Source organism: Acinonyx jubatus, chromosome B3, assembly GCF_027475565.1.
Source record: "Acinonyx jubatus isolate Ajub_Pintada_27869175 chromosome B3, VMU_Ajub_asm_v1.0, whole genome shotgun sequence".
Classification (NCBI taxonomy): Eukaryota; Metazoa; Chordata; class Mammalia; order Carnivora; family Felidae; genus Acinonyx; species Acinonyx jubatus.
Genome location: NC_069386.1, coordinates 64,940,964 through 64,961,789, shown reverse-complemented (window position 1 = coordinate 64,961,789; position 20,826 = coordinate 64,940,964). Strand labels below are relative to the sequence as shown.

Here is a 20,826-nt window from a genome sequence, read left to right as displayed (position 1 = left end):
GCTGGCCAAAGAAAGTAGCCAGCTAGTTCGAAGCATACATGCTACTTAAGGAAAATTCAAACAAAGAGTTTTTTCTTTTTGAATTATAGAACACCGTGATGGAGAACATGGGGCTTTACAGTCAGATTAGCTTGGATCCAAATCACGGTTTTGTGACTGAACTGGACCCAGGAGACTTCTTTGCTCTCCTTGAGCCTCAGTTTCCTAAACTATAATGGGATGATGGCTAATGGGATAAGGTTTCAGCATAATAGGAGCTTAAATATTAAGTCCCTTCTTTATTCTGTTAGTAAACTTCAATTATTCTTTAAAATAATCAATGAGATGACTTTACCAAGTTTCCATGAATTGACTCAGACTTTAAAATATAATAAAAATAATATGCCAGTATGTATTTTTAAAACCATGCATTAAATTTGGCAGAGTCAGTGAACAACAGACTGTTTAAAAATGCGACTGACTCTTTCCAAGGTCAAGCATGTTCAACTCCTTTTCACTCTGTCTAGAACTCTTTGCTCCAGCCAGAATAACTTTCCCATGCGCGTGACTTGGCTCATTCTTATTTTTAGTCCTTTGTGTTTAGCACTCTTCTTGAAATGACCTTCTGATGCCTCCCTGCCAAACCCCACACTCCTTTACAATTGTCCGTCATTCACAGTGTCCAGGAATTGGCAAGAAAGAGATCTGGTCAAGCCAATCTCCCCAGCCCATCTTTCAGGGCTACTGGCTCTTCGAGGTAGCTGGACTACTCTCCACTTTGACCCATTCTCTTGCTATGATTTCGTACACATTTTTCATATTTGTAGATTCTTTCTCCCCATCAGAACTAAAATGTTCCATTTCTTGGGGGTTACACCGTGACATTCAGGATCAGAGAGACTGTCACTTGCTCAAGGCCACACAATTTATGACTGATTTTAAACAGGGAGCTAGTTCTTTGAGTTTTATTTTGGTATTATTTTCATTTCACAATCTATTTCACTTAAGAGGGGAAATGGTATTACTGACTGAGAAACATTAGGGGAACTTCAGAGATGGAAAGGCAGCTCTAGAAGGAATAAAGCAGATGAGGGGCATGGAGTGTGATGTGAGAGATGGGGAAGAGTGAAGGGGAGGGTTAAGAGGGAGAGACAAGAGCCTCAAAGGAGTAATTATCTTACCCTGAGCATTTCACGTTAAAAAATAAATAAAACAACACTTAAACACCACTACCACTACATTTCTGCTTTGCTTCTATTTTGTACATAATAAACATCCCTACTGTCACTGCCAATGAAGAAACAACATAACTGTGCTTTTCCCCTGGCGCTAACTCTAAACAATCTCTGGATTTGGGTCAAAACTGTAAACTCCCAGCATGTTACAAGTAAAGAAACAGAAAAACCTGTTTTTTGTTTTTTGTTGTTTTTTTTTTTCCTGAACAGTTGTGAGGGTGCACACAGGACAAGAGCCAGAGAGGAGTCACCATAAAAAAGAACTAGAGCAAACATCCTTGAACTGATGTTTCCTATAAAAATCCGTTGGCTGTGAATTGGAAAGAGTGAAGTGGGGAAGGAGAAAGGAATGGGGGGGTCAAGTAGTGCCTGCTTATCATCAGCTAGCTTTCATGTAAAAGTCATGGCAGGGTCAGCAACAAACTAGCCAGGTGGTAACTCCAGGCCATGCTGCCATAAATAAATAGTTATGTACTAATGTCACACAACCAGGGCTAGATGCAAAGCATATGGGCAAAACAAAACAAAACATTCTGATGTAAATATTAAAAAAAACAAAAAAAAAAACTATGGTTGCTGAGTTCAGGATTCCCTGTTAATATTGGATTTTGAGACACGTGGGAAAATAAAGCGGTGCAGCTTTTTAAAAACCTGCTCTAAAAGGTTCTTTGAAATGTAGATTGTGCCCTTCAAAAAAAAAAAAAAATCCTTAACCTTTGGCCTAAGAGAGTTGTTACTTTTGGTGTGTTGTAATTAAGCATTAAGAGTTCTGTTTGCAGCACGTCTTCAGTAAATGGTGGCAAGACCACAGACCCTGGAACCAAATTTTGAAAGTTTAAACTCTGGGGTTGCTTACTTGTTCTCTTGACCTCTGGGAAAGTTACTGAAACTTTCCATGCCTCAGTTTATTCGCCCCCCACAAAAGAGAGGAGGAGGATTATCATGTCGATGGTACCTGTTTCATAAGAAGCTATGAAGATTAGGAGACTAAATATGTGGAAAACAAACAATACCTGGTCAACAGCCATGTCCATGTGACCTATCATTATCAAGTAGTCTTACAAAGGCTTTTTGTCTTACACAGACTATCTGCCCCTATGCTAAAGAATCTGTTCCTTGCACTAATTTATTTAAATGCTAACAATAACTCCATGAATTAAAAATCAATTTTACAGACACAGGAACTAAGGCTTAGATGGATTCAGAAATTTCTCCAAGAAAGCGTATCTAAGCTAAATTTCCAATCTAGGCCCTACTCCAGGTTTAAAAAAAAAAAATTACTACTTACACATTCTTTAAAATCGAAACACTTTTTCTTCCATTTGCTTAAAATGTTACAATTTGAAAAGAAACACAACACATGGCCGTCTAAAAACCAGAGATTTTTAAAAAGGGATTAAAGGAGGGGCTGATGTCCTAATAAATTGCCTCAGGAGGGCTGAGATCCTATCACAACACCTAAAGAACAGTAATCCATTCAATGACTCATTTCTGGAGCGCCTACTATTTTCTGAGAGCTCAGAATACAAAAAGAAGAAAGAACTGATTGCAGTACCTAACTCTGGGGAGTAAGAGGGATACTCTTTCCTGCGGGCTATTTGATGACGTCGGATTTGTTTTCTACTGTTTTCCAACCTGACTCAAAAGTCCCTTCCACGCGAGCTGCAGAAGTGGCCGGACTTTCCTCAACACAGGCCAAGCTGCAGGTCTACAGCCACCCTAGTGGGTTTCACTGCCAGGCTCAGGGTCGCAGAGTGCAGAGAGACTTTGATAGAGTGAAGCCAGCTTTCTTTGTAGGTGTCTTGGATTGGAGCTGCGCTAAACGGGCGCATTTGAAAGCGTATTCAAATCGCGCGCCCTAGCAGTCGCTTTCCGGGGCTCAAGCTTAAAGATTGTGGGTACGGCACCCGTGTGCTCGGCCGCCTGGTCTGTGCGCTACGGCTCCCTGGCTTCTGGCAGCTGGGAGAGTGTGAACTGCGCAAAAAACCCAGGATGATCCCAGGTGGAAGCGGCCGGGAAGCCAGCCCGCGGCAATTTAAGCGCCACCTCTGCTGACGACAGCTACTTCCTGGTTGTTTTGCCCTTAACTAACATGGCGGCCGGTTGCCTTCGGCTGGGCCCATTGCGGCTGCTCAGAAAGCCAAGGTAGGGCAATCGGGGCTACAGCCCGCCCCCCGACGCCGAGCTGCGGTGTGAAGCCTCGTCTGTGCAGCTGGTGGTAAAGGGGATATAGGAGCAAGCCAAAAAAGACCAGGACCCAGCGCCGGGCCGCTGTGTGCCCACCCCTCGTCTCCCGGCACCAAGGCTGCTGGAGCCCGGGGTGTTTTTTCCTTGTCCTCGCCACTTCCCAGTCCCTGGCCCAACATGATACTGACCAAAGCCCAGTACGACGAGATAGCCCAGTGCCTAGTGTCTGTGCCGCCTACCAGGCAGAGCCTGAGGAAGCTGAAGCAGAGGTTCCCCAGGTAAGTGTCTGTCTCCACTCACACAGCCCTTTAGCCCTTTGCCTGCAGCAGCTGTGTTTGGGCATCCCAGCCAGCGCTCAGGAAACACGTGTCACACATGAGCGGGGAGGAACAAGAGTGTCTGGTCTTAGGAGATCAGGGATGTGAAGAGGTTGCTTCTTTCACTTGTCTACCACAAGAGACTCTTAAATGGATGAATCCCTGGCAGCTTTCCAAGGCCTTGAAATTGTATTTAAGTCCATTAATGTTTATTGAAAACTTGGTGTGTTCTCGGTGATGGGTGCACATAGTAGGTGCTTCATAAATGCCTAGTGTTTAATTGACAGATACTAGGAATGAATGATAGGTGGCAGGGCCCTCCCAAAGTGGAAATACAAATTCTAGATCCAGAAGGAGGAAATGGAGGACCCTTTTCAATTGGACCCTGGAAAGAAACAAGGTACCACGGGCGGAAAGGGACCTCCTACTGTTCAACTTTGACTCTAAAGCAGTTAAGTGATCTCAGTCCAGTCAGAGAGATTGGTGCTCTAGGGACTCCACTCTTGGGTCAACATTGGCCATTTCAACAACCATATGTATACACATTCCAGGTGTATTTCATACTTCCCACCTCCCCAGAACTCATCTGTTTTTGGTGACTTTAAGATTATCCAACTTTCTAAGAAGGGACTTTAGGAACTCTATATTATAGACTTACTCATTTTAAAGATATGTGCACTGAGGCCCAGACATGACACAAAGAAGCAGTCTAGGAAACCAAGTTATTGTATTTTGGCCAAGTTAAAGTATAGAATGTTTGTTTACTTTTCTTCTGATTCAAAACCATGTCCAAATTTGTGCCATTTGTTTTGTGGCACTGAGCATGATTAACCCCTAATGGAGAGCCTCTTTGTCCTTGAGGTGTAACCCTTTAACGGATACCATCAAAGAAGTGTTTTCTTGAAGAAAAAGAGATTACTGGATAATTGGTATTAATAAAGTACAAATTGAAGAGGAAGTTAAAGGTCTTTTATGACCCCAATTTTTTTTGGGAGACTCAGTTTTCCTAATCTGTAAAATGAAGGAATCTGTTTTTAATATTGTCCAGATATAATTAAAGGCAATATTTCTCCTTTTATAGTTTTTAAGATTGTTTATCAGACTTTCTAACAAGGAACAAAACTGACAAATTGGAATTTAATTATCTTTCATTAACTCTTGTCAACTCTGCCAATGAGCAGTGAAATGGGTGAAGGCTAGTTAGCTGAGGGAATAGGTAGATTTTTCTGGGCAGTTTTAAGATAGAGCGTGCATTTAGATCTTCTGTTCTCCTTGTGTTCTTATATTACTACTGTATTTTTCTCTTTCTTTTCCTCTCCTCTTTTTCTTCACCTCTTTCTCTTCCTCTTTTTCCTTTTTTCTTTTTTTTTCCCTGTCTTCTCCATAAGAGGTAAACTCCCCATAGGCTTATGAAGGACTTACGAAGTACACTGATGAAGGATGCCCTTGGTTTAGGGCACCATGCCTGTTCTCTTATGCTCTTTTTTTTTTTTTTTAATTTTTTTTTAATGTTTATTTCTTTTTGAGACACAGAGAGACAGAGCATGAGCGGGGGAAGGGCAGAGAGTGAGAGAGAGAGGGAGGCACAGAATCCAAAGCAGGCTCCAGGCTCTGAGCTGTCAGCAGAGAGCCTGACACAGGGCTTGAACTCAAGGACTGTGAGATCATGACCTGAGCTGAAGTCAGATGCTTAACTGAACCACCCCGGCGCCGTCTTTCTTTTTCCTTTTCTTTTCTTTTCTTTTCTTTTCTTTTCTTTTCTTTTCTTTTCTTTTCTTTTCTTTTCTCTTTTCTTTTCTCTTCTCTCTTCTCTCCTCTCCTTTCCTTTCTTTCTTTTCTCTCTCTTTTTTTTTAAATGTTTATTTATTTTTGAGACAGAGAGAGACAGAGCATGAACGGGGGAGGGTCAGAGAGAGAGGGAGACACAGAATCCGAAGCAGGCTCTGGGCTCTGAGCTTTCGGCACAGAGCCAGACGCGGGGCTCGAACTCACCGACGGACCATGAGATCGTGACCTGAGCTGAAGTCGGATGCTCAGCTGACTGAGCCACCCAGGCGCCCCCTTTCTTTTCTCTTTTATTCATGATATGGCCAAATAATTTTCATTTTTCCCAACCACCATTCAGAGAAGAACTAACTCTTCTTCCACTGGAAACTATTTGGAGAGTCTGTGCTACTAATCTGCAAAACAAGGAATTAAAGGGTCATTTAGCAGCATGGGTGGGAATTCTATAAACAGTGTGATTTTGGAGTTGGCTTCATAGTTTTCATTATGGCACTATTTTACAATTGTCGGTGGGGCACCTGGGTTGGTTACACATTGGACTCTTGATTTTAGCTCAGTCATGATCTCACAGTTTTGTGAGACTGAGCCTCCCGTGGGCTCTGCACTGACAGCACTGAGCTGGGTTGAGACTCTCTCCCTCTGCCCCTCCCCTGCTCGCACTCTTTCTCTTTCTCAAAATCAATAAATAAAAAAATACAAAACAAAACAAAATCAACCATCATTTCAAAAAAGTAGTGAGAAAATGGTATTTTTTTTACACTTTTGCACATCTTTTTAATGGCTGTCTTAATAGAAGGAAGACATCTGCTTCTACCTTCAGCCTATTGTAATATGTTATTTTGATTAAGGAATATGAAGAAACCCTGGCCCCAGACAAATGTAGTTGTAAAAGATAAGAATGATTTAATAGAATTTTTAGATAATGGTGGATATTTTTGTTCTACATACAACCTAACAAGTAGTGTTTTCTTAAAGGTTAATTGCAGTGTAGAAGGTGAAACCATATCATGGAGCATTTCACTCTCAATGGATATCCACTATCAGTGTATATTGCAGTCCATAGGCCTGTCTTGAACTTGGAGTGGATCTTTCACCCATGCGTTATTTTTGTCATCCGTGCGTTGTGTGCAAAATGTTGGTTGTGAGTTATGTAAATCTTTCAATGTTGTCACCTTTCATTATACAATATCAAAAAATCATATTTGTTAATATCCCACTGATCTCATCAGAAAAGTCTGTAAAATTTGAAGCTCTCAAGCTTATGGTGATGGGTTCAGAGTTTTCCAATATTTGAATTTTCCCTTGAAAGCTCAAATTTTATCATTGGCAATAAATACTACCAGTTGTTTTCCTTAAGTGACAGGTTCATGCTGTTTATTTTTGAGAAAGTGTTTTCTAGGTACCCAAATTTGAATAATTATACTTTGTTCATTGCTCATTCAAGTAAAAATGGTGTCCCATGGAAAAAGCAGCTAGTTCAGCTCTCAAACAATCATGTAAGTGTGTTCTCCTGTGAGTCAGTCATCATACTTCGATATGCAGTAGATGTACTTTGTATGTGTTTTTTTTAAGTTTATTTATTTTGAGAGAGAGAGACACAGAGAGAGAGAGACAACCAGTGGGGTACGGGTGGGGGGTGTGGAGCAGAGGATGCAAAGGAGTCTCAGTGCTGACAGCAGAAGACTGACATGGGGCTTGAACTCAAGGAACCATGAGATCATGATCTGAGCCGAAGTCGGATGTGTAACCAATGGAGCCACCCAGGTGCCCCATGTATTTACTTGTTGTTGTTGTTTTTTTTTTAATGTTTATTTATTTATTTATTTATTTAGTATGATTTTTTTTAATATGAAGTTTATTGTCAAATTGGTTTCCATACAACAGGTGCTCATCCCAGTGCTCATCCCAATAGGTGCCCTCCTCAATGCCTATCACCCACTAATGTTTATTTATTTTTGAGAGACAGAGAGACAGAGCACGAGCAGGGGAGGGGCAGAGAGAGAGGGAGACACAGAATCCGAAGCAGGCTCCAGGTTCTGAGCTGTCAGCACAGAGCCCGACGCCGGGCTTCACCCCACAAACTGTGAGATCATGACCTGAGTTGAGCTGAAGTCAGACGCTTAACCATCTGAGCCACCCAGGTGCCCCCCCCCCCCATGTATTTACTTCTTATTTTGTCATATAGAATGTTAAGAGGATGTGCATTCAAGTGTTGAGATTTAATAAAATTAATAATAAGTGAATCTTAAGATATTCTTATATGAAACTGGCATTTTTTTTTTCCCCTGTAAGTATGTGGCAGGGAAATTTATAGTGACTCCTAGAACACAGTTTGCCTGGCCTTGATTTGTGCATACCTACCATTGGTTTTGCACCATCCATGCAAATTTCACACAGGGGAAAAGGCAAATCATGTCTTATTACTTCCATAAAAGTAGTTTTGACTTTATAGACCCCTGAGAGGGTCTCAGGGACTCTAGGAATCCATTGGCTACACTTTGACAACCAGGAGCTATTTCAAATCAAAGAATATGTATGTCTTGAAGGATTTTGGTATGTATTGACAAATTACTATCGAAATGATTGTAGTAATCCTATTCCTGGCAGTGCCTGGGACTATCTGGCTCTGTAACTTTGGCCAGTATTGAAGAGAGACATTATTTAATGTTTAATATGAAGGTTCAAGAGTGACATTTTGTAATTTGCATTTTTTAATAGAATGGACTGTGTATTTCCCCAATTGTTTACCGGCCATTTAATTTTCTTCTTGAATTACCTGCCTGGTATCCTTTGCCTAATTTTATATTGGAGTGTTTGCTATTATTATTTATTGATTTGCTACTGTTTAGTGATCTGCATATGTTACGGATGTTGAGCCTTTCTTTATATGTCATATCTGTTGCAGATATTTTTCCAGTTGTTTTCTTTTAAATATTGTTGTTTTTTATATGCTTAACTTTAAATTGATGCTTCCTCCCCCCCCCCCAAGGAAGTCCTGTCCTGTCCTAAGATGTGAAAAGTAAATCTTCACCTAAATTTTCTTCTAGGTTCTTTATGGCCTTCTTTCTTGTTCTTTTGTTTGTTTGTTTGTTTGTTTATTTATTTTGAGAGAGAGAGAGGGAGTGCAAGCAAGTTGGGAGAGGGACACACACACACACACACACACACAGAGAGAGAGAGAGAGAGAGAGAGAGAGAGAGAGAGAGAGAGAGGGAAGGAGGGAGGGAGGGAGGGAGGGAGGGAGGGAGGGAGGGAGGGAGGGAGGGAGGGAGAGAGAATCCCAAGCAGGCTCCGCACTGTCAGTGCAGAGCCAGATGCAGGGCTCAAACTCACAAACCATGAGATCATGATCTGAGCCGAAGTCAGGTGCTTAACTGACTGAGCCACCCAGGTGCCCCTATTATTCTTAATTATTTAATCTGTCTAGCTGAAATATATTTTAGTATATGCTCAAAGGTAAAGATGTAGTTTAATTTCTTCTCCCTCCCCCACACTGTGGCTTCTATTTGCTAACCTCACTTATCCATGACTTACTTGTTTTCACTGAAATTACAGATTTATGCCTTTGCAAGTCACCATGTTGAGCCTGGGCAGACCCTTAACCACTTGGGTCTTGTAATCTTCCAATTTAAAATGAAGGTATAGGACTTTGTGGTGTCTAATATTGTCCAACTCCAAAATTCACCCTCCAGATGTATCACATCACCCTTTTCTGTTGATATTAGCATCCATCAATGGTTCTTGCTTGAAACAGTTATTACTAGTATTTGCCTAATGGTGACTTTCTACTTCTCTCATTGGAATACTCTTTTAACTAATATCCTCTACTACCACCATTTCATGTGAAACAATCCATCCCACAGTCAGCTCATGATTTTCACTGGTACTCATAGTTCATTCACCCCTTACGGCATTTAGTCTGTAATAATTCACTGTGTGCTCACTATGTCTGTGGCACTATCTGAATATTTTGTAGAAAACAGGACAATGTAGTCATTATTTTTGAAGAACTTGCCGTCTAAGGAGTTTAACACACATCCAATAGCTATAAATTATTAGACTCACAGAATGTTAGGAACCAGAGGATTTGTGGAACATCATTTAGTTCATGTATGTTTAATCAAGTGGGTTTCTTAAAGGAGATATACCCTTGTTGGAAATTCTTTTGCTGGTAAACTAAGCCCCTTGGCCCAAGTTTAAATTTTCGCTTAGTTCCCTTATCTTGCATTAGTTATTTGGTTGCTATTTATGCCTATACCAACAAGTCGTAAGTCAAACTCTTCATACCATAGATCTCTAAGCAAATAAGTGTCTTTACCTTACTGCTCTTTCTTTTCCCTTAGGGACACCAGCTCAGGTGTTTCTAAGAGTGCCTTCCTCATTCTTAAGTATGATCTTCTGTCTTGGCCCCGCAACATCTGCTGTTTTCCCACTGTTGGATCACAGTATAGGCAACCATTCATTCATGTGAGGCTCTTCCTAAAGAAATCTTGAAAGGAGTAGTGAAACACTTGTTTGGCTGGGTTCCCTGTATTTAAACCAATAGAGTTAGTTCAGTTTCTTGGGATCTTTACTTTCATCTGAGAACTGGAGTTAAGGCTGGTCCTATTGTGTATTTGGCAGGGTGGGTCTTGATGGTGGACCTGGGGTCCAGTGTGGTCAGGAGGGGAGTAGCTGAGGGACTTGCTTGGGACGAGCACAATTTTACTGAAGTTTTACCTTTGTTTAGGACGGCTTAGTTTAATTTGGTGCTTCCATTGACTACAGTTATCCTTTCTTGAATAATGTTACCCACCCCCAGTGGCGCCTTTTAAGTCACCCCCTTTTCCCATAGGAGCCTTGCATTCCATGGTTTTTGCTTTCTGTAACAGTTTGTTCTTGGGGAATGACTTGGCTTTGCCTCGTTTTACCTGATTCACAGTTGCCTCTTCTGCAAAACAACGGATGGAGCTCCACTGCTGAGAAGTAGAAGATGCAGGATTTAAACCCAGGCAGAGCCCGGCTCCAGATTCTTCCTCTTACTCTGTGTATTACTTCTTGCCATTCAGTCCCTTAAGGCTGTGGTGAGGATTAAGTAAAATAAGGCATGTAAAACACTTAGGATAGTGTAGACATTCTGGTAGGCATTTAATGGATGGTAAATATGATTCTTGTTATTATTAGAATTTAATAGATAGCCTACAGAAGAAGAGATGTCTAAGTAGTAACCTTTTAAAACATGTAAAACAAAATTTTGCTTTGATATGGATCAGTTGATTGTATAGCTCTGAACACATGGATTTAATCATTAGTTGAATATGGCCCAGATATCAGAAACTTGTCTTAAGTCTTTTATAGTAGTATATAATGCCATTAAAAACAAAGAAGAAAGAAAGAAAACTCTGAATCCAGATGTACTGATTTTTAAGAATTATAGTAGCACCTTGCAGTCTATAATTAATACTGGTTTACTTAAATTGGAATATTATTCCTATTTGCCTTGTTCTCTCATTTGAATTGATAGTTGGTTCTCAATTTGTGGTCAGTTTTCTATTCTTCTGATAATGTTGTGGTGCACCCAAGTTCCAGAATAATGAGTGAGAATAGCTTGTAAAGGGAGAAAAAGTCAGCCTTTTATTGAGCTGGAAACTCTTTTCGTGGTTTTGCTAAGGAAATAGGACTAATTTACATGAACTTCAGAATTAGTACTCATATACTTAGGAAACCTATCCAGGAGTATTTCTGTATTGATCACTAGTGCAAATTGAAAAAGAAATTGGTCTAAAAAAGTGGGCCTAAGAAAAGAATATGATTATTTCATGTGTTTCCTTTGGTCATCTTTTAATTTTTATTTATTTATTTTGAGAGAGAGCGAGAGTGAGAGAGCAAGCACAGGAGGGGTAGAGAGAGATATTCCCAAGCAGGCTCTGCTCTACCAATGTGGGACCCAACACGGGTCTCGAACCCATGAACTGGGAGATCATGGCCAGGGCTGAAATCAAGAGTTGGATGCTTAACTAAGCCACCCAGGTGCCGCTTAGTCATCTTTTCAAATACATTTTTTTAGTCCATAAGATTTTAGGTTTTTATTTTGTTGTTGCATTGTAGCCTACCTTTAAAGACTCATCTGGAAGGTTATTTTATTAACTATGTGGCACCTTGTGCTTTGATGAGATATTTGTGACTCTTGGATTTGCATAGTTGCAAAAGTGAGATGAACTTGAATTCCTACAAAGGAGTATTTGGAGAAAACCTCAGATAATGTTGTTTTGAGGAGAACCCACATGCTGACTCTATTTCTTATTAGTTTGAGGGGGGAAATTTTCATGTTATTAGATTATGGACTTCATTTTAAAGTCTATATTCAGGCATCAGACTTTAGTCTCCTAAGTAATAGCTCACATCAGAATGTTTACTGATACAATAAAGAGGAATTATGTATCTCCCTAGGAGAAAAGTGTTCAATAGATGTATGGAGTAGTAATATTTTATTATTTGACTTTCAGCAAATGTTGACTGAAAAAAGTACGTTTTTATTACACATTTTGTGCAGTTTTGCCATGTTGGTTGAATTTTCCTTAAAAACAAAACAACCGATGTACAAGTACTTTTCCAGAGTAATTATAAAAAGTGACCTTAAAATATAAAAGTCATGCCCTGGTGTGAAAATCATTTGGGAGATGGGTAAAGAATAAATTTTCCCAAAAAAAAAAAAAAAAAAAAAAAGAAATTTTCCTTTATTTTCGGTTGTCTTTTACTTGAAAGGAAATGTTTTAAATGTTTAATTCAAGGTATCTTTCTCTTTCTCTCTTTCTGCGGTCAGATTGCTTATACCATGAGCTGGTACACAGTGGATATAGCAAAGGTGCTGACGTGCAGCTTGTAACTGAATGAGGAGCCTCCATTTCTTAGGGGAACAGAACAGAGAGCTGGATCCAGGATGGTTTGCTCTGTGGGCTTTGAGATCAGCGTGGAGCAGCCTGTGCCTCATGTATTAAAGACAATACATGGCTGGTCAAGAGTCCAACCCTCTCCTGTCCACTTTGCGGAACTAATCCCTGCCTCTACTTTTCTTTCCTCTTTCTATCCCTACCTTGCAGGAGGCATCTTGATAACATTTAAGAGTTATTAGTTCTCCTTCACAACTCAAAGCTTCCTTCTTGCCAGAGTGACAAGATTGACAATGTCAGTTTTTTCAAGGGCTTTCGTCTTGACTGAGGAGGGGTGATCTTTTCTGTTTCTTCTCATTTCAGGGCAGTGAATAAAGTTTCTGGGTTGTTTTTGTTTTTTTTTTTTTAACCTAGCTTGGTATTCAAATTGTGACCTGATAGATGCATCATTGAGATAATGGGGAACTCTGCAATTTCTTTCCAAAGTAAAATATTAAAAAATGTCTTAGGACTTACATCCTTCATGTGTTTTAAATATTGAGATTCAGCTGCTAAAAGTGTTTGAAGACTTTTGAACTTAGAGAAATACCAGCAAGACCACAGGAATAAATATTCTGAATCCGAGAAAGCAGTACAAGCAGAGGAAAAAATAAGCGGATTCAGGTCTCTTGATACTGTTATTCAGTAAAATAAGTATGTGCTTGGCCTTTCCTTGATTAGGTGCTGGTTCTGCTAATTGGAGTGATTTGTATGAAGCTTGGGCTTTTCCTGAGGTTGTTCTGGGAGCTGTAGTCATATACAAGACTAAGTCTTAAAATACATGGTAAATTGCCCCCCCGCCCCCAACATAACTCATGTATTTCTCATATATTTATTTTTATTATTGCTGAGATTTGTCCTTTGCTCCAGGCTCAAGAAAGGATGAGATGTGAACTCTGCTCTTTTATTTATCGTGCTCTAGGAAATAGGAGGCATGGAAGACCCTTGATACTTACAAGGGTTGTTACTTAATGACTGTTGGAAATCCCCAAATTCGCAGCTAGCACCAGAGAGGATGGCAAACAAAAGTGTAAAGCTTTGTAATGCAGGTGTTTGGTTAAGCTCACTTATTAGCTAGTTGACTTGCTCTTCCTCAGATCAGCCTAGTGGTATGAAAGATTCAGATTTGTACTCAGCAGATTTATGAATTATGTCTGTCATGAATATTTGTGATCACTTTCAGAGAGCCCGAGCGTGGTATGTCTAATCTTGGAATGCTCTAGGTCCCCAGCTCTAGTGCTAGGGTGAACAGAAACACAAGAGTGAAATCTCTTTGTGGTCCATTACTCATGCCAGTGCCACACCTTAGCCTCCTGAGATTCTAGAACTTACAAGGTGGTGTTTATGACTGGTAGGGCAATAAGGCTCTTTGTAGGGGTAGCCTTCTTGGTAGATGGGATGTGGGAGACTGAAGTGTCATTTAAAAGCATCTTCTTACAATCACATGTGAAATTAGGTGAGTGATTTATTTTTTTCAATTTTTTGTTTCTGTCTCTAACTCTTCCAAGTGGGTATCATCTTTCACTCAAGGTATATTACACTGCTATTTGTTTTTGCTGATAATATTGGTAGGGGAAGCTAATAAAATTTGAAATTAACTTGCACTTCAAGCCCCATTTAGCTAAGATGGTAAATGGACTGGGTATGTGAGAGAGACTCTTCGTTGTATAGCATTAAAACCCCCACAGACTCTTACAGTCCAGATGTAACAAATAGCTCACAAACATCATTTCTTAACTGGTGAAGTTAACATTATCTAGATTCTTATTTCCTGAGGCCAACTAAAATACATATATAAAAATAAGATACATTTAACCTCCAACTTAGAACGTTTTGAATTTTTATTTGCACTTCGATGGGCCTGAGACTCTTCCTGTGTCAATCACAAAAGTTTCTTCAGCAGGACCTGCATACCTCTCTTATTATTTCCAAATCAGTGACTTACAGCGTGTGGGATTGAGACAGTGATTAGAGATCATCTAGTGAAATCAGTTAATGCTGGACATGCAGAAACCAAAGAGGGGGGGCACCCGGTTATTTGAACAAAGTTCCACCTCTGGAGGTAAAACTCTCCCTTTGTGCTCTGACTTAGCTCGCAGATTCCCATCTGTTGAGGGGCCAGGCAGGTATCAGCAAGGAGTGAATGAATGAAGCTGGCCCGGTTGAGATTGCGGCAAAGGGAAGGGACAGTTGTGTGCACTAACATGGCAGCCGCAACCTTATGCCAGCCATCTGTTGCTGCGCAGGAACGTGGGCCCAGTGCCGCCAAGTCTTTTATTCTCTAGAAAGCAGCTCTATATCTCACTTTTTAGAAAAAAATATTCTGAGTTTTAAATGTTGTCAATTTGTTGGAATTTTTTAAAACACTGTGGGCCAATGGTTTCCTGGCCAAACAGAACAAGTCTGTGGGCTGAATTTGGCCTCTAGCCAATGGGTGCTGGAGCTGGCTCTTTCCAGCTTGTGAGAGCTGATTATAAGTATCTTTTCCCCACTCTACAAACTGTGACCTCACATCAGTAGCTTAAAATCAGCCACAGTGGGAGTGTTTACACCACAGAAATTGGCTAACGTGTGACAAACCTGGGCTCCACCCACTGCCACCAAAGGCATTTCTTAAGCTCCCCATACGACTGCCTACCATCACCAATTTGAGACTTTTGCATCGCGCGTTATGATCCTGGTGCATGTCTTTTCCAGAATTTTTTTTTAACCTAGCTTATTCTGTGCGTTTTTTTTTTTTTTTTTTTCCCCTTACAGCTTTTTTCCTAATAAGGGCTTAAAATACTTACATGTGTGTTTCGTTGGTCTCTCCCCCCTCCTCCTTTTTTTTAAAAAGTTTTTTTTAACTTTTATTTATTTTTGAGAGAGACAGAGACAGTATGCGAGTGGGTCAGTTAGGGGGAGAGAGAGAGCGAGACACAGAATCTGAAGCAGGCTCCAGGCTCTGACCTGTCAGCACAGAGCCTGATGCGGGGCTCTAATGCACGAACTGTGAGATCATGACTTGAGCTGAAGTCAGATGCTCAACCGACCGAGGCGCCCAGGTTCCCCTCCTTTTTTTGTTCAAAGAAAGGATATATTTTTTCCCCACCATAGTTAGTGTGGGAACTAGAATTCTAAGCCTTAACTATACCTACTATATTGTTTGTATTATGATGCATAGTATAATGCACATACCATTGAACTCACCTAAAGAAAATGCTGCATGGTTAAAAAAGAAAAAAAAAAGTCATATATGTATGTCTCAGTTAAGGAAAATTGATCCCTTTCAAAATAGGTTAATTAGCTAAATGTAGGGATATTAGAGTGATTCTTTGTCCTCTGTAAGAATTTGGAAATGCTCCAGTGGTATGCCTGAGGGTTTATCATGTCAGAAGTTATTTTTTTGAGAAACTTCAAGCTTAGTTGTTACATTTTCAATTGGCAGTTACTCCAGTATAAAAAAAAAAAAAATAAAGCATCTCTATAATTATAATGGAAAACAATGGAAAGATACCCAGTTGATTATAATTGGATTTTGTATCACTTTATAAAATCTCAATTATCACATTTTCACATGCGTTTCTTTCCTACTTTGAAGGTATCAGTAGTAAAATAATAGGACCGTGTACAGCTAAAACAAATGGATAATAGAATTAATAACATCAGGCAAGAACATGTGCATTTTAGAATGACGGGAAATTCTGTGTGGGCTGGCCAAGTGGTACTGAGTTTGGCAGAGTGGTCATAGCCTGTGCTTGACCTTGGGTGGTTTATTAGCTCTCTCTGATTATGGTTAATTATTTTATAAATCGATAGGAGGCAAACCCATTATTGGGAACTCCAGGAGGTGGTTCAGTTTCTTGTTGTAAAGGCAGTTTTATAAATTGGCTTAAAGAACTTGGTTCTGAAAATAGACATATGAATTCTGGCTTTGTGACTTACTTTCTGGGTGACCTTGGGGAACTTTCTTCACCTTTTTGTGCCTTATTTATAAAACAGGATTGTTACGAACATGAGATAGTAAATATAAAATGAGTAACATAGTTCCTGATACTGCACTGAATAAATTTTTGCTGCTGCTGTTATTGTTACCATTATTGAGCTAAGGATGCTCATTCCAATGGAACTTATGCTTATGATAATTAGACTCAGGACATCAGAACTGAAAAAAATTTTGCCTGAAGCCAGCCCTTTTATTTTCTAGGTTTCCAAAGTGTTTTTCATTTACCCTCAGGATAACAGGAAACTTGCTTTTAGTAAGTTACACTAAAGTCCTTAAATGATACTGGTAACCAAGATGTGATATTTTTCGGGATGATAAATGAGGATATGTAAGTTGAGGTTGATTCATTCGCCTTCCTCCCAGAATAAGTGAGAATGTTAAAATCTGAGAATTTTTAAGTATTTTTTTGTCTGATAACATCTCAGTATAACCTCCCCAATTCTGGAATCTCTTACATTTCTGCCTCACCTTTTTTTTTTTTCAACGTTTTTTTATTTTTGGGACAGAGAGAGACAGAGCATGAACGGGGGAGGGGCAGAGAAAGAGGGAGACACAGAATCGGAAACAGGCTCCAGGCTCTGAGCCATCAGCCCAGAGCCTGACGCGGGGCTCGAACTCCCAGACCGCGAGATCGTGACCTGGCTGAAGTCAGACGCTTAACCGACTGCGCCACCCAGGCGCCCCCATTTCTGCCTCACCTTGATAGCAAGGTGTTTATGAATTTATGAAGGATATTAGGATGAATACCAGTTTGGGAGGCAGGGTTCTGTCACCAGGAAGTAACTTGAGTCCAGGAATGATGGAGTTCAGGTGTAAGCCTTCCAGGGCATGGAGGTTTTGTGGGATGCCCCAGGTCACAGCCTGAATGTGAACACCGATTTTAGCATTTAATGTAGGCGTTAACAAATTTGAAGAATGAGTGTTTTCTAAACAGTCTTAAAATCTGTTCATGCTGCTAATACGGATTATAAAAAGATTGTGGTGAACACAAAGAAACTGCGTAAACTTTTTAAAGAAAATAGATTTATTGTCCCTTTAAGGCCTTGGTTATTATTAATTAGAATGTATTCTGGAATGCTGCCTACAAAGAATTTGCTTAATTTATCTTATTTGTGCAGTTCTGCTGATCATATCGTTGCAATAATAATGAGCAGGGCAAGATAGTAATTCTTCCTCTTCTTTTTCTATTCTGTTTATTATAGAGCATATGTTTTAGGTTCTAGGTTGAAGAGAGGCTTTAGGTTTAGACCTACTTCAAAATTCACTTAAGCTACTCAGGTCAGATTGGAATAAAGATATTGAAACTGTTTAGAGATCACTGTGTTTTAAAAAAATAATAATACTTAAAAATTTGAATGATATTCTGAAAAATAGTGCCTGTAGCTGAAGATAATCAAAAAGTCATAATTATACTATGGATTGTATTTTGAGGCTAATGCCTTATAACTCTTGTGGAGTATGAAAACAAGACTTGGTTAGTTTTATTTTGTCTGTTAAGAGTGTGTAAGGAGTCTAGATCTGGTACATTGTCACAAAAAATATTTTATTCATGTTATAGCTTTTTGGACAATTGTATTCTGCACTGTATTACAATGGTACAATAAATTGCTGAATATACTGTCTGCTGAATATGACTTTACCATGAAAAATTTGATGCATGGAGAAGGAAAGGTTGGAATATATCAACCTTTTCTGACAAGGGACTTTGAATTTTGACCTAATACAGGTGACCTTTGTGTGCAATAAAAGTGAGCTTAATCTTGAGGTCAAGGTCGAGGTCAACAGCAGAGCTTATGCTGATTGTAGGTACTTCACAGCCTACCTAGCTATTGGCTAAATGGGAGTATGGCACTTTTTTTTTTTTAATTTTTAATTTTTAGTATTTTCCGGAGCTTATTAATAGCAAATTGTTTAGCTGTTGAACACTACCCAACTCCTCAAGGCTCAGCTGTCTGTTTAGTTGTGGTAAGTTTGTCTGTTTATTTATAAAGTTTACTGTTTCTGAGTGAAAGGTATGAGTGTGCTGTTGTTTTCTGTTCCATAGATAAGCTGTAGCTAAAAATAAAAATGTTCTTATGGCTTAAAGGAAAGACAACTGACATATAAAATCCTGGAAATGAAAATATATCTTCTTTTAAGAGGTTTCTTTCTTTGACAAGTTGAACTCTTGTTATCTTAACTTTGGAACTGTCGGAAGAATTTTTAAGTAGTTTCTACCTTTATCTAGATTATAATTAAGAGAAGAACTCTCATGAATTATTGTCTCAAAAGGTTTAGATGATTTAGAGACTGGTTATTCCCTTTAAAGTTCCTTTGAAATGCATCCATTAATGCATTTACACTAGAATATTATATGATATAAAATACTTTTCAGGTTTTTTTGTGCTGTACATAAAAGGAAAATTGTTTTAGGACACTAATTTCACTATTAAATACCTCAACCGTTTTGTCATAGGTAAATCACACCTTAGCAAACATCAGAAAAAAAAACCTGTCAGTGTTATACTGTCTGAATACTTAGTGAATATTCTGCCCAAATAATTGGTAGAAGCAGCAAACAGTTGGGGGAGAGTGTCAGAGACTCTAATGTAAAGAACTTCTTCTACTCTTTTAATCGAGCCTGCAAAATATATTCCCCGGGACTGATCAGCTCTGAAGCACTGAGGTTTGATGATTGGAATGGCAGGAAACCATGCTTTCAGGACATAATGAATTGACGAGGCCATCCATCATTTGTTAGCATACGCTCAAACGTGGGCTATGTGTGCAGAGGCCTGTGATTTAGTAAATACTTGGGAGATGAATAGAGCTTACACACAAGGGAAGATATTGCTGTCCTTCAGCAGCCTGAGACCCAGGCGCCTGCTGAGAAGGCCATCTGACGGCACATCATCAGTAACCTGCCTGTCACAGTCAGCGGTGCCCACCGACCATCGCCAGTATATTAAATGCATTTTTAATATCTGCTTCAGTAGATTTAATGAAGAAAATTTAGTTTCCATACTCCAAGCACCGCTTCTTCAAGTGTTCTAAAGCATGGACTCTTGCCTACATAAGAAAGGGGGAAGACCATGCCAGCAGTTGGCAGGGTTGATTGAAAAGGACATTCAGACAAAATAATGTGCAAACAAAAAAAATGCTTTTAGCGGAGTTGGCGTCTTGTTGATGTAAAAAGCTGCTTTTTTTTGTTTTTGTTTTTGTTTTTTTTTTTTCAGAGTGGCTTTTGATTTGTTCCTTAAGCCCTAATTCCCTCCTCTCACAAGCCCTTTCCCTAGGAGGGTTGAACCTGCTGGTAAGAGACGTGAGCCTTCTGATCACAAAGGAAATATTAGAAGGGGAATATTACAGTTTGGCATCATTTGGATAGAGAGACTCAATTTTGGATTAGCTTGTATTTTGAGATACTGTTTCTAAGGATTTTTGCATGAAGATACAAAGTAGGATTTTTCTTACCTAGTTGCTTCCACATTTTTTAACGTTGAACTTTACTCATTAATCAGGTTGGTATATTTTAGTCTGGTGTCAGGCAGAACAGCTCACAATGATGGAAAAAATAGTTGCCAACTTGATTAAAGAGTGCTCTTATACTTCTTACACTATAATGTTTCTTTAAAAATTGTAATTTTGAAATGTTCTATTTTTATATTCTGGCGAAGTGTGTAGATTCATTCTTTTTTAATGAGTTTCAGTGTTGACATTATTTACTACAAAACAGCAAGACAACCAATTAGATATTGTTGCAAGCATGCACTTTAAGGGTTTCCCCTCTTGTTTAAAAAAAAAATCTAGAATATGCTCTCATGTTCACAGAAGAAGAAGCTACGGAATGGGACCTATAAATCTGATTCCTGCATGTGTCAAAACAGTAATGTATTAAATGCATATTATTATAAAAATTTAAGACATGTCTTAAACACACTTACATTTTTATAACACATGGCAATATTAAATAATACATTTCCTTGTTAGCATCTGTTTGCCGTCATTGTTGGCAAGACCTATGATTTATTGCTTAAATTAATGACTAAGACCATTTTGGACCTGATATATGCCCCTAAGCTTATTACATCACTAAATAAAATAAAATGTATGCACTTGTGACAGAGTTATTTTTATAATTGTTTATCCCTTTAAGTGCCCTATTCAGTGATTCACTGAAAGGTTCATAATGGTTGGCTTGTAACCAGAAAATAATCTCAGAAAGGTAAAATATATTCCTTGTCTAGAAATAAAATGCCAGAGTGATGGTGATGATAGGGGTCCCAGCAAGAATTTGCAACACTCAAACCCGTCGTTCTTTTCTTCAATGCGCTCAATTAACTCTTGTTGAATTTTTTTGATGCATGACTCCCCCACCCCCATTCTAAAGGCTGTCTATTAATACTGCAGCTCATCTTTGTATAAACCCTTCAATATGGGTAAAGTGGATT

General features: G+C 39.2%; 1 protein-coding gene across 4 annotated transcripts in view; it reads left to right on the top strand.

Moving 5' to 3' along the window:
* The first annotated feature begins 2,816 nt into the window (after nt 1-2,816).
* Nucleotides 2,817-20,826, top strand: part of CDIN1 (CDAN1 interacting nuclease 1) — a 282,241-nt gene continuing 264,231 nt past the window's right edge. The window contains exon 1 of one of the 4 annotated variants that reach the window (XM_053224197.1): nt 2,817-3,679. In XM_053224197.1, coding sequence (XP_053080172.1) covers nt 3,579-3,679 — 101 coding nt within the window. In that variant the 5' untranslated portion in view covers nt 2,817-3,578. The remainder of the gene's footprint in view (nt 3,680-20,826) is intronic. The other 3 variants (XM_027066891.2, XM_015066408.3, XM_015066406.3) reach the window with 3 other exon arrangements.